Source organism: Sapajus apella, unplaced genomic scaffold (assembly GCF_009761245.1).
Source record: "Sapajus apella isolate SASKATOON/1434 unplaced genomic scaffold, GSC_monkey_1.0 scaffold10, whole genome shotgun sequence".
Lineage (NCBI taxonomy): Eukaryota > Metazoa > Chordata > Mammalia > Primates > Cebidae > Sapajus > Sapajus apella.
In genome coordinates this window covers 15,818,045-15,832,278 of record NW_022436950.1, presented here as the reverse complement: position 1 = coordinate 15,832,278, position 14,234 = coordinate 15,818,045, and the positions used below count along the sequence as shown (strand labels likewise).

At 46.7% G+C, this 14,234-nt stretch overlaps 1 protein-coding gene across 1 annotated transcript in view; it reads right to left on the bottom strand.

Annotated features, from left to right (window-relative positions):
• The window catches only part of AP1S3 (adaptor related protein complex 1 subunit sigma 3), a 79,406-nt gene extending 65,437 nt beyond the window's left edge, over nucleotides 1–13,969 (bottom strand). The window contains exon 1 of the mRNA XM_032278028.1: nucleotides 13,692–13,969. Coding sequence (XP_032133919.1) covers nucleotides 13,692–13,694 — 3 coding nt within the window. The 5' untranslated portion in view covers nucleotides 13,695–13,969. The remainder of the gene's footprint in view (nucleotides 1–13,691) is intronic.
• Between the last annotated feature and the right edge of the window lie 265 nt (nucleotides 13,970–14,234).

Genomic DNA, 14,234 nt, shown 5'->3' with positions numbered 1-14,234 from the left:
TGGGGGCAGACATACAGGGGTGTGGAGGGAGATAGTAGGTTTGACATTGCTTTTGTTTTTTTTCAAATGAAATCTTGCACTAGAATGCAGTGATGAAATCATGGCTCACTGCAGCCTCAACTTCCAGGGCTCAATTGATCCTCCCACCACAGGCTCCTGAGTAGCTGGGACTATAGGGGTGCACCAACACACCCAGACACCCAGCTAACTTTTACATTTTTTTGGTAGAGACAGGGTTTCGCCATATTGGCCAGGCTGGTCTCAAACTTTTGGGTTCATGCAATCAGCCTGCCTCAGCCTCTCAAAGTTCTGGGATTACAGATGTGAACCACTGGGCACAACTATAGATGGTTTTGGTTTTGTTTGTTTTGTTTTGTTTTTTCAGAGTTTTGCTCTTGTTGCCCAGGTTGGTGTGCAATGGTGCAGGCTTGGCTCACTGCAACCTCTGCCTCCTGGGTTCCAGCGATTCTCCTGCCTCAGCCTCCAGAGTAGCTGGGATTACAGGCATGCGCCACCACACCTGACTAATTTTTTGCATTTAGTAGAGATGGGGTTTCACCATGTTGGCCAGGCTGCTCTCCAACTCCTGACTTCAGGTGATCCTCCCGCCTCACCTCCCAAAGTGCTTGGATTACAGGCGTGAGCCGCAGTGGCCAGCCTATAGATGGTTTTTTAAAAGATACACAAAAATATCCAAAAAAGATCCATGAGATAATCCACTCAGAGACAAAAGACATACACAGAGAATCCTAAATACATCTACAATTTCATCTGCATTGCACCTAGTCTGCTAAGAAGGCAAGGAGTCTCCCCCAAATCATGTGGTTGAGTGATGTAAGATGCCTTCTGACTTTGGAAAAGCCACAAGCTACTCTTGACCCTTTTCCCCAAATGCAAAAGGAAAGTGGGTTTTTTATCTGTTTGTTTTGTTTGTTTGCTTGTTTGTTTTGGAGACAGAGTCTTGCTCTGTCACCCAGGCTAGAATACAGTGGTGCGATCTTGGCTCAATGCAACTCTGCCTCCCAGGTCCAAGTGATTCTGCTGCCTTCGTCTCCCAAGTGGCTGGGATTACAGGTGCATGCCATCATGCCCAGCTAATTTCTATATTTTTAGTAGAGATGGGGTTTCATCATTTAGCCAGCCTGGTCTCAAACTCATGACCTGAAGTGATCCAGCCGCCTCAACCTCTAAAAATGCTAGGATTGCAGGCATGAGAGCCACGCCCGGCCTAAAAGGAAGATATTAATATTTTTTTAACTCTAACTTTGTTTAGGTTTGTTTTTCAGTTATGTGAAAAATTCACATGTGATACATGTCACTCCAATAATACTGGATCAATAATTTGTTAACGAAGTTAGCTGGAGAGGCAGAGCTGGGGAGAAACGGTGGAGATGGGAGTATCAATGAGAAAACAGTTCCTCATGGTTGACCTTCACCAAGCTCTCCTCCAGCATTTCTATTTCCTTAATAATTATTCCCTTTCTTTATTCTGCTTACTAACCCCTTCCCTCTCACACACATATCCAGACACTCATGAACAGTTTCCTGAAAAGCTGAAGGCAGCGTCATCTCACCCTTCCAGGCTCCGCCCCAGGCCTCTCCCTCCCATCTCCTCCACTGAATTCCTGCAGTGATTATATAATTTGAATGACATACTTCAGAGCTTAATTTTTTACTCCTGTACTAGTCTAGATTTGCTATGCATGTGAAAAATTTTGCCCCAAAACACAAGTATCTTGTAATCAAGAAACAGATCTTATACTTGTGGGTTTTTCTTTCCTATTAATAATAACCTATGCAGTTAACACAGATTGCCGGGCATAGTGGCTCATGCCTGTAATCCCAGCACTTTGGAGGGCCACGGTGGGTGGAACACATGAGGTCAGGAGTTTGAGACCAGCCTGGTCAATATGGTAAAACCCCATATCTACTAAAAATACAAAAATTAATCAGGCATAGTGGTACACACCTGTAATCCCAGCTACTTGAGAAGCTGAGGCATGAGAATCACCTGAACCTGGGAGGCAGAGGGTGCCGTGAGCAGAGATTGTACCACTGCACTCCAGCCTGGGTGACAGAGAGAGACTCCACCTCAAACAAAACAAAACAAAATGAAAATTAGTAACTTGAGACCCTATTCATATTTCATAGATATGTTTTTGTTTTTGTGTTTTTTAAGACAGGATCTTACTCTGTCACCCAGGCTGCAGTGCAGTGGCACAATCTCGGCCCACTGCAACCTCTGCCTTCCCAGTTCAAGCAATCCTCCCACCTCAGCCTCCCAAGTAGCTGCAACTACAGGCGAGTGTCACCACGCCCAGCTAATTTTGAGACGCTTTTTTTTTTAACTTTATTCAAGAGGCTATGCTTACTATGCTAAACTCAACACGCTGCATGGTAACGACCACTTAATGGTTATTAAGAACTTTCCATTTCTTCCTACTCAATACTCATTACAAATTTATCCCCAGGGCCTTTTAGACGTTGACAAAGATGACTTCAGTTACATGCAAAATTTGGTAAGAGGTAGGCAATGGTATATCCATCATACCCTTTCAAAGTTTACCACTAACAAATTTCAAGCATGGATCTGAGAGACAAACATGCCTTTTTATACATTCAAATCTTCCCTTCCAGCTGTATTTTTTGTTTTTAAGACGAAGTCTCACCCTGTCGCCCAGGCTGGAGTGCAGTGGCACGATCTTGGCACACTGCAACCTCCACGTCCTGGGTTCAAGCTATTCTCCTGCCTCAGCATCAAGTAGCTGGGATTACAGGCACCCACCGCCATCCCCGGCTAATTTTTATATTTTTAATGGAGACGGGGAGTTCTCCATGTTGGCCAGGCTGGTCTCAAACCCCTGACCTCAGGTAATCTGCCTACCACAGCCTCCAAAGTGCTAGGATTACAGTCGTGTGCCACCACACCCGACTGATTTTGTGTGTGTGTGAGAGAAAAAATCTCGTTCTTATCACCCAGGCTGGGGTGTAATGGCACAATCCCGGCTCACTGCAACCTCTGTCTCCTAGGTTAAAGCAAATCTCCTGCCCCAGCCTCCTGAGTAGCTAGGATTACATGCAACCGCCAGCATGCCCAGTTAATTTTTTTGACAGGGTTTTACCATGTTGGTCAGGCTGGTCTTGAAGTCCTGTTCTCAAGTGATCCACTCACCTCGGCCTCCCAAAATGCTGGGATACAGGCATGAGCCACCACGCCTGGCCAATTTTTATTTCATCTGTTTAAATAAATTTCTCAGAGAAAAAAAAAAACACTCTGAAGCATTTTCATTAGCTTTTCCCCATTTCTCTTAGAAATAACCCTCACTAGCATTTATGAAATGTGTTCCAGGTGCCAGGCCCTGCACTGATTGAACCAGGCGTCTTGTTCAATAGGTGATCTCATGAAATGGTATGATCCAAGTAACCGAGATCACAGCGCTCACACAGAGCCTGGGGTCATCCACCTCATTGCATTCTCCTCTCTACCACACAATACCAACACCTTCCTCTAGAGGTGAACACCTGTAGGGAATACCTCCAGATATTCACAAGAAGCTGTGCAAAATACCCTATATGTCAGTAATGGTGCAGTGGCTCATGCCTGTAATCCCAGCACTTTGGGAGGCCGAGGCAGATGGATCATGAGGTCAGGAGTTCGAGATCAAGCTGGCCAAGATGGTGAAACCCCTGTCACTACTAAAAATACAAAAAAATTAGCCAAGCATGGTGGTAAGCACCTGTAATCTCAGCTACTCGGAAGGCTGAAGCAGAGAATTACTTGAATGCCGGAGACGGAGGTTGCAGTGAACCAAGATCACACCACTGTACTCCAGCATGGGCGACAGAGCAAGACACCACCTCAAAAAAAAAAAAAAAAAAAAAAAAAAAAGATACCCCGTATTATGTCACTTCCATAAGGAACATGTAGGAAAACACATACAGAGATATCTGAGAGCACGTTCTGTCACCAGGTGGAATCTGACCCTTCTCTTAAAAGAAATGTTAGTTTTATGTGTGTCTTTCATAGCTTCACCTGCATAATAACAACTTGTTGTCCTGAGTTTGGGGGAGAAAGGAGAAAAGGGTAAGAGCTGGGGAGCACGCAGCAGATTTTGAAACTTAAGAGCAGAACAGTTCAGTGATCATCTAAATCTGACACCAGATTTGACAGGTCCTTCCTGACTTTTGCAAGGACGTGACTTCTTAATCTTGCTGGAACATTCAGCTGTCCACCAAATGTGAAAGAGGCCAACCCCAAATGATCTGACAAGTATTTCTGTATTCTGATGGTTCAGTCCTGTGGAGCAATAAGAAATATTATTTTGCCTCATTACCCAAAGTCATTGAAGTGAGAAAGGTGAATAACTTTATTTTTCCCTCAGCTATTCCTTTTTTTTTTTTTTTTTTTTTTGAGATGGACTCTCACTCTGTCACCAAGGCTGGAGTGTAGTGGCACAATCTCGGCTTACTGCAACCTCCGCCTCCTGGGTTCCAGCGATTCTCTTGCCTCAACCTCTGGAGCAGCTGGGATTACAGGCACACCACTACAGCTGGCTAATTTTTTTGTATTTTTAGTAGAGATAGGGTTTCACCATGTTGGCCAGGCTGGTCTCAAACTCCCGACCTCAGGTGATCCACCCACCTTGGTCTCCCAAAGTGGGAGACCATGCCTGGCCCCTCTCAGCTATTTTTAATTCTCTCTTTTTTCTTTTCATTTTTTTTTTTTTTTTTTTGTAAGACAGAGTCTCACCCCATTGCCCAGGCTGGAGTGCAATGGCATAATCTCAGCTCACTACAACCTCTGCCTCCCAGGTCCAAGGGATTCTCCTGCCTCAGCCTCTGGAATAGCTGGGATTATGAGCACATACCACCACACCCGGCTAGTTAATTCTCATACAGAAGTCACACAATCAGGAATCTTTAAAGTAGATAGGTAGGTGAGCAGATAGATGATGATGATGATGATGAAGACAGACGGACAGACAGACAGATGAGCTTTTTTGTGTGTCTATATGCTTTAATGAGGCTATTTCTGTTTCCATCTCAATTCCAGACACACTCAAGCTTAAGGAGTTACAAAGTACAGGAAAAACCAAGACAGTTGAATTGGAGGAGTAATAGATACAATATTTTTAAGAGTCATATTTCACATAATTTAAAGCATAGTGCATGCAAATAGGAAAAACTGAGTGTTTGAAAAGCATACTACTCTTAGGCCACACTTGGTGGCTCACGCCTATAATCCCAGCACTTTGAGAAGCTGAAGGAGGCAAATTACTTGAGTCCAGGAGTTCGAGACCAATCTGGGCAACACGGCGAGACCCTGTCTCTACAGAAAATACAAAAATTATCTGGGCATGATGGCATGCAGCTGAAGTCCCAGCTACTAGGGAGGCTGAGATGGGAGGATTGCTTAAGCCCAAGTTAAGGCTACAGTGAGCCGTGACTGCGCCATTGTACTCCAACCTGAGTGACAGAGCGAGACCCTGTCTCAAAACTCACACACAGGCGCACACACACACACACACACACACACAGTGAATCTTTTTACCACATCAGATGCCTAGAGTCCTTGCCCAAAAACAACATCCTTGTATATCCTCTTGAAGTTTTCAGTTTGTTTATAGACATATCTGCCTCCTTATTTTACACAAATGGAGAAAGAATGTACAGAATCAGACCAGGCCCTGTGGCTCATGCCTGTAACACCAGCATTTTGGGAGGCCGAGCCAGGTGGATCACCTGAGGTCAGGAGTTCAAGACCAACCTGGCCAACATGGTGAAACCTCACCTCTACCAAAAATACAAAAATTAGCAAGGTGTGGTGGCACATACCTGTAATACCAGCTACTTGGGAAACTGAGACAGGAGAATCACTTGAACCTGGAAGGAGGAGATTGCAGCGAGCCAAGATCATGCCACTGCTCTCCAGCCTGGGCAACAGAGTGAGACTCTGTCTCAAAATAAAAGAATGTACAGGATCTAAGCTAACAAATTATATCACACCCAGATGAACAGGGCGAACACAGGAGGGGCTGGGGAAGCCCTTACATCTGCATCCAGGGTTCACCACAGGGGTAAGGCCAAGGGCAATTCCTTCAGCAGGATCACCAATCAGAAACCTGGAAGATAGATATGGCTTCAGAACTCTCTGGCTGGTGGGAACCAGCTCTGGAAGTAGCCAACAGCTGGCTGAGCTAGCTGGAGGAATGGCTCGACCTCCCCGGCCCAGGCAGGGCCTGATGCAGCCACCAAGGCCAACACTGCCCCTACTCCAAGTGCCACAGCTGGGTCACCACATGACCCAACTGCAACTGCCCAGGAAGTAAAAGTGAGATGACTCAAGAATGCTCAATATTAAATTCTTCTCCTGTGTGGCTGATTCAAAATATTTACAGAGTTTAGAGAACTCCTCACCAATAATGTGAGCTCCATGCAAGCAGGGGGCATCTGGCTTGTTCAACGCAATCTCTGAGGCCTAGACCCAGGGCTGGTTTCTGTGGACACAGGGTCATTACATAGAGGAGCCCTGCATTTAAAAGGACCCAAAACTTGGTTTAATGGTCTGCTGTCATTGTCCTGAAATTCCCAATAAACTTTGAACAAGGGACCCTGCATTTTCATTTTGCACTGGGCATCACAAATTATGTAGCCAGTCCTGCTTGTCATGGGACAGGCATCCAGTTTATTTGTCCAATATACCTGTGAATGAATTAGTGGAAGCTGCCTTAGAAAATGGGTCAGTAAGAGCCGGGTGTAGTGGCTCACACCTGTAATCCTAGCACTTTGGGAGACCAAGGCGGGCGGATCACCTGAGATTGGGAGTTCAAGACCAGACTTACCAACATGGAGAAACCCCATCTCTACTAAAAATACAAAAAAAAAAAAATTAGCTGGGCGTGGTGGCACATGCCTGTAATCCCAGCTACGTAGGAGGATAAGGCAGGAAAATCACTTGAACCTGGGAGGGGGAGATTGGGTTAAGCCAAGATCTTGTCATTGCACTCTGTAATTCCAGTGCTTTGGGAGGCCGAGGTGGGCAGATCACCTGAGGTCAGTAGTTCGAGGTGAGCCTGGCCAACATGGCGAAACCTTGTCTCTACTAAAAATATAAAAATTAGTCAGGCATGGTAACTGGGAGGCGGAGGTTGCAGTGAACCAAGATCACGCCATTGCACTCCATTTTAACCAACAGAGTAAGACTCCATCTCAAAAAAATTAAGTAGATAATAAAATTAAAAATTCTCATTCTGAACAATGCTCCAAGGATGAGTCGTGTTTATCCCTTGACAACACCTGTCTACAAGGATGAATATACAGAAGGTACGGGTACCCCAGTTTGCAAACCATCGCTTCGCCCCTCATGTTTGAAATACCCAGTAGGGAAGGAAGTCTCCTGTAGCATTTCAGTGTCCACTGAGCTTCGACCCACACCAACCATTTCTTACCAGCCCAGAAATCCTGTTAGGGAAGATCCAACGAGGACATTAAATACAGAATGCCTTGTGCCCTTATTCTTTACTAAATGTACTTTACTAGGTCCATGCCCCATTGCGCTGAAAGACTAATGAGGGATCATATTTTTCCCCAGGCAGTTTCAGAAGCTACTGAGAGGGAGCAGTTTCAGAGCCCAGCAACGCCTATAGGAAAGTTCTTAGAAGTGGGATTTTAGCAAAGTTTATTTATTTATTTATTTTTTGAAATGGAGTTTCACTCTTGTTGACCAGGCTGGGGTGCAATGGTGCAATCTCAGCTCACCACAACCTCTACTTTCTGGGTTCAAGCTATTCTCTTGCCTCAGCCTCCCGAGTAGCTGGGATTACAGGCATGCACCACCATGCCCTGCTCATTTTTTTTTTTCTTTTTTTTTTTTTTTTTTTGTATTTGTAGTAAAGACAGAGTTTCTCCATGTTTGTCAGGCTGGTCTCAAACTCCTGACCTCAGGTGATCTGCCCGCCCCAGCCTCCCAAAGTGCTAGGATTACAGGCGTGAGCCACTGTGCCCAACCGACAAAGACTTTTTAAAAGCCAGTTTCCTCATGGTGATTGATAGCACCATGATGCACAGGCTGGTCTCAAACTTCCAAACTCAAGCAATCCAGACAACTTGGCCTCCCAAAATGTTACGATTACAGGTGTGAGCCACAACACCCGGTCAAAAACAGTTCCTTCGTCAGGGTGCTGGCTGGTTAGTTTCATATGCCACTGAGAGAATTTAGGGGCGTATGTCTCTGATATCTGTGTACATTCTTTTATAACATAGGTTATGGGGGAGTTTCAAATGGTTTAAAGGGAGTTTTCCTGGATACTTCAGGTTAAACAGAGAAAGCACTGGGGAAGAACAAGATACTCCAGAAAGAGAGACTCTGAGGACTCTGAGAGAGACAAAGGCAGGCTCCATGGAAGAAATGAATCACAGAACCACAGCGAAGCTTCAGGTCTCTGGAAGAACCACTGGTTATCACAGCAACGAAACAATATTAAAAGAGTAATTCATTAAGACCTGGAGAAGTACTTACTCTGGAGATTATTAAAGGTACTGTGTGTGTGTGTGTGTGTGTGTGTGTGTGTGTGTGTGTGTGTGTGTGTGTGTGTGTTGGAAACGGAGGTAGTTTTATCATTATGTCTTTGTTCATAATGAAATAATTCACAGGACCCAAAACGGCAGACATTGCCAACACAGTTCAGCAAATACACAGTTTAAGCTGCTTCCTTCAACCTCTTGTCAGCAAAACGCCACACAAAAGTTATCAGCAGTTGACAGTATTTACCACAAAAAAAAAAAAAAGTGATAAAAACTCAGAAGTAACAATCCTGGTGAGGAGAAAATACAAGTTTTCTTGTATTTTCTAGTGTTTTGGGGAGACTCGTGAGAAGGATCAGTTGGAGGTGAGCCCTCTTGTGACAGTTAAACACCACAAAGGGTCATTTCTCCCCCGATCCCAAACCCCTCGACCTCACACTAACTGCTGGTCTAGACCACGTCTTGGAGGAGGAAAGCACTAATCAGTGTAATAGGCCAGTTCACCCTCAAACTGCAACTTAAACTGCCAAAATCATTACATGCTTGTTACAATTCATTCAAGCCTCAGACCGTAAAATTGATATAGAGGGGAATAGCGGCGTGGCAGGACCTACAGGTTCATAGTTCGGTTTTTCCACGCTCACCCTCCACAACTCTATGAGATTACAATGAATAAAGGGATTTGTTTTTTTAGAAGGGTGTACTCTTACTATTTCAAACTTAAATATATTCTGAATAAGAAATGGCTTTCCAGGCCTGGGCGTAGTGGCTCACGCCTATAATCCCAGCACTTTTTTACTTTTATTTTTTGAGATGGAGTCTACCTCTGTCACCCAGGCTGGAGTGCAGTGGCACCATCTCTGCTCACTACAACCTCCACCTTCTGGGTTCAAGCAATTCTCCTGCCTCAGCCTCCTGAGTAGCTGGGATTACAGGCACACATCACCACGCCTGGCTGATTTTTTGTGCGTAGTTTTAGTAGAGACAGAGTTTCATCGTGTTGGTCAGGCTGGTCTCGAACCCCTGACCTCGTAATCCGCCCACCTGAGCCTCCCAAAGTGCTGGGATTACAGGTGTAAGCCACCATGCCAGGCCCCCTATAAGCTTTTTCAAGTGCACTAGGCTCAGCCCATGGGATTTCAGAAGCACAATAGCCCTAACACTGTTTTCCAAGGTAAAGATTGCTAAAAGGTGAGATGGAGAAGTATACAATTGATTCATATATATATGAATCAATATATATATACAGTGTCATCCAGATACAAACACAGTCCCAACATGCACCAGATATGAAATCTCTGTGCCAGAAACCAAGGTCACTGGCACCATGGAATCAAGAACCATTTTCTGTGTGTAAAGTACTAGGTGCCTAGATCTGCCAGTAAGTATCTGCCAGTTTCCTAGCATAAGAATCAGCAAAAGTCAGGGATGACGCAACAGGAAAGACAGGGCGTTACACAGTGAGCCTTAACGAAGATCTCAGAGCTGCCGGGCACTAGCGAGGGCCACTTATTCTTTCTTACGACTTGAAGGTAATAAGAGAGGAGAAGCGATGGTTACTGAGCACTTAGACGGCAAAGCTGCTTGAAGCACCGAAGCACCTTCACATGCATTCACTCATGGTACCTGTTTAACTCCGTGACAGTGATTATGAAATGTTTTGGATGGCTTTACACTCTTTTGAGATGGAGTTTTGCTCTTGTTGCCCAAGCTGGAGTGCAATGGTGCAATCTTGTCTCACCACAGCCTCCACCTCCGGGGTTCAAGTGATTCTCCTGCCTCAGCCTCCTGAGTAGCTGGGATTACAGACATGCACCCCCAAGCCCAGCCAATTTTGTATTTTTAGTAGGGAAGGGGTTTCACAATGTTGGTCAGGCTGGTCTCGAACTCCCAATCTTGGGTGATCCACCTGTCAATCCCAAAGACCTTTTTGTTTATGTGGGTTATATCCACTGATATTTACTCTATTTGAATTTAAAATGGATAAGATAGATATTAATATATTTTAAAACAATACAGCTTGGGCAACATAGTGAGGCTCCATTTCTTTTTTTTTTTTTTTTTTTTTTGCCAGAGTCTCGCTCAATCGTGAAGCTGGAGTGTAGTGGTGCAATCTCAGCTCACTGTAACCTCCACCTCTCGGTTCAAGTGATTCTCCTGCCTCAGATTCCCAAGTAGCTGGGACTACAGGTACGCATCATTGCACCTAGCTAATTTTTGTGTTTTTAGTAGAGATGGGGTTTCTCCATGTTGGCCAGGATGGTCTCGATCTCTTGACCTTGTGATCCACCTGCCTTGGCCTCCCAAAGTGCTGGGATTACAGGTGTGAGCCACCACGCCTGGCCTGCAAGGCTCCATTTCTACAAAAAATAAAAAATTCCATGGGCCCAGTTGTTCACGCCTATAATCTCAGCACTTTGGGAGGACAAAGTGGAAAGATTGCATGAGTTCAGGAGTTCAAGACCAGCCAGGGCAACAAAGTAAGGCCTCATTTCTCCAAAACTCAAAAAATTACCTGGGTGTGATGGCACACACCTGTGCTCCCAGCTACATGAAAGGCCGAGGTAGGAGGATACCTTGAGTAAGCTGAGGCTGCAGTGAGCCATGCTTATGCCACTGCACTCTCCCCTGGGTGATAGAACAAGTCTTATCTCAAAAAAATTAAAATAAAAAATTAGCTGGACATGGTGGCACTTGCCTATAGTCCTAGATACTTGGGAAACTGGGGGAGGAGGATTGCTGGAGCCCAGGAGGTTGAGGCTACTGTGAGCCGTGATCTCGCCACTGCACTCAGCTTGGATGACACAGAGACTCTGTCTCAAAATAAATAAATAAATAAAAATTTAAAAATAGTAAACCTATAACACATTAAACTTAACATTTTTATGACCAATAACCATATTTTCCAAAGCAAAATAAAAGAAAAATTGGTGAAAAGCATGGTAGTGTTTTACAGTTTTGCAAATCTCCTAATATCTGGGCTTATCAAAGACAGTTGGACCTTCCTATCTGCATCTGTGTTCAATCTGCTGTGCTATCTCATCTTATGTAGACCAAAGAAAACGTCACTGTAGCCTTGTGAGAATGAGAATGAAATGGGGAAATTAATATCTTAGTATTCATATGAAAATAGTTTTGACCTTGCACACCTCCACTAAAAGTCTTGGGGACTCCTGGGGTTACACAGGCCACACTCAGAACCTCTGCCTTATGAGTTAGGAACCATTATCTCCATTTTTCAAATAGGGAAACTGAGACAGAGAGATCAAGGAATTGTCCAAGGCCATACTGCTAGAATAGCTCAGAGCAGATAAAGTGCAACGAGCATAACAGACTTAACCTCACTTGTCTGTTGCAAGGATTGAGCGAGATCATGAGTGAAAAGAGCTGGGCATCCTGCTTGCCTTATCACAAGTGCCCAATAACATTAATGTTTCCCGTTTGGCAAAAGCTCGTAGGAAAGCTGGAGAAGCTTTCACATTTCTGATCAACTCATCACACATATGACACCGGCAAGAAAAAACAAAACCCCACCACAGGTGTTGTCCACGGGAGGAATTTTTTTCCTCATAGATCAGACCTTGGCGCAGGCCTCAGCATGAAAGCTGCCTTTGACGACTAAGAAATGCAGGGCCTTATTCCAGCCTCCGTTAGGCAAATGACACTGGTGGACTGGGCATTTGTCACCTTGTTCCTTGGGAAACCTGAGCAAGCCAAGAAAGCTGCTCCATTATTTACGGCATTGTTTTTGCATCATGCTGTATTTACAAAGAACCTGCAAGGGACAAAAACGACACCTCTAATGTGCACAGCCAAACTTTTCACAGGAACCAGCATCTGTGGTCTTGCTGGCCTGGTGCTCAGCACTCCAGGGCTCTCCTTGTTAATCAGCTTTCTTAGCCGACGTGGCCCACCCACTCCTGCCTCCAGTGGACCCACAGGGTGCAGGTCACTTCCCTTCTGGGGATTTGGGAAATGGGCCCACACTTAGGGTAAGTGGGACTAGTGATGTTCAGACCACCGCACTCTTAAAAGGCTGTCCCTAAACAGCAGGCAAGAGCAAGAGGAGCCTGAACTACCGCTTCCACCCAAGTGCAGGTCACCAGATCTCTCACCAGCAGGGCTGCAACCGGCCTCAGATTCCAACCTGACCCTCTACCCACTGTCCTTACACACCCCAATCCATTCTCCAACAACTGCCAAAGGGATCTCTTAAAAGTGCCCAACAGGCCAGGCACGGTGGCTCACGCCCGTATCCCAGCATTTTGGGAGACCGAGGCAGGCAGATCACCTGAGGTCAGGAGTTCAACACCAGCCTGACCAACATGGGGAAACATCGTCTCTACCAAAAGTTCAAAAATTAGCAGGAAGTGGTGGCACGCACCTGTAATCCCAGCTACTCAGGAGGCCGAGGCAGAAGACAAGAGAATCGCTTGAACCCAGGAGGTGGAGGTTGCAGTAAGCAGAGATCACGGCACTGCACTCCAGACTGGGCAACAGAGTAAGACCCGATTCAAAAAAAAAAAAAAGTGCACAATGGGTAAGGTCAGTTTTCTTGCAAGGATTCCCCTACTCAGTTGGAACAAAAACCAAACTCCTTACTTTGGGCTGTAAGAAACAGCCTCACCTGGCAGATGCCCACCTCCCCTCCCCTTTGCTCTCTAATCCACCTGCAGCGCCCCTCCAGGACCTCCAGCAGCTAGAATGTCACGTCCTTGAAGAGGCTTTGCCAAATCAAAAGTTGTCACTCACCCAGTTGTATTTGAGACTTCAGAGCGCTTCTTACTCTGGAAGTTTTCTTCATTTTACTTGTATATCGCATGCTTCCCTCCCTCCGCATCCCCCTCCTAGAATGTAAGCTTCCTGGAGAGCAGGGGTTTCGCCTGGTCCCCCAAGGCATCCCCAGCATCCAGCAACGAGCCCGGCACAGACTACACGCCCGGCAAACGCGGATCGAATGAATGGAGTCGCAGCGGCGGGTTGCAGCCGGAATCCAGGGCAAGCGATCCTGGCGCCCCAGCGCCATCCGGGCAGCGGGGCCACCAGAGCGCGCGGTTCTGGGGGCCGGGAGGGACTCGGCCCGCACCCCGGCCCGGACGCCCCAGGTGCCACCCCGGAGCGCGCGCGCCCCCGCTGCCCACCCGGCCCGGCGGTTTCCCCTCACTCACCATGGTGACCGTGCAGCCGCCACCCAGGCCGTGCGAGCAAGGAACGCTGGAGAAGCGAGGGCGAGAGGCGAGCGCAGGAGCCGGCGTGGCTGACAGGTGAGGCTTAGACCATGGCTGCTTCCCACAATGCCCTCGCGCAGAAAGTTTGCAGACTCCTCCCAGCGCGACTGCCTCCTCCCCGTGCGCTCCTCCCCGCTCCCCCCTCCCTCCTCTTCTTATACTTTCTTCCTTCTCCTTTCTCCTCCTCCTCCTCCTCCTTCTCTTCTTCCCTTCTCCTTTGGGCCTCTCCTGTACCCCCTCCCCGACCCTGCCTTGGCCGCAGCTGTTCCCGCCCCTCGCCAGCCGCACTGGGGCGAATGCACCTGCGCGCGCTCCTCTGCACCCCGCCAGCCCGCAGCCCGGCGCAGGTGGGCAGGCGAGAGCGTGTGGCCCGCTAGAAACTCCCTGCGCGGAGAACTCCGGGACCTTTCGCGATTCTGCCGAGCGAGTGTGTCCTGCATTCATTCCACAGACGTTCATCAGACCTGGCAACGATACTTCCCG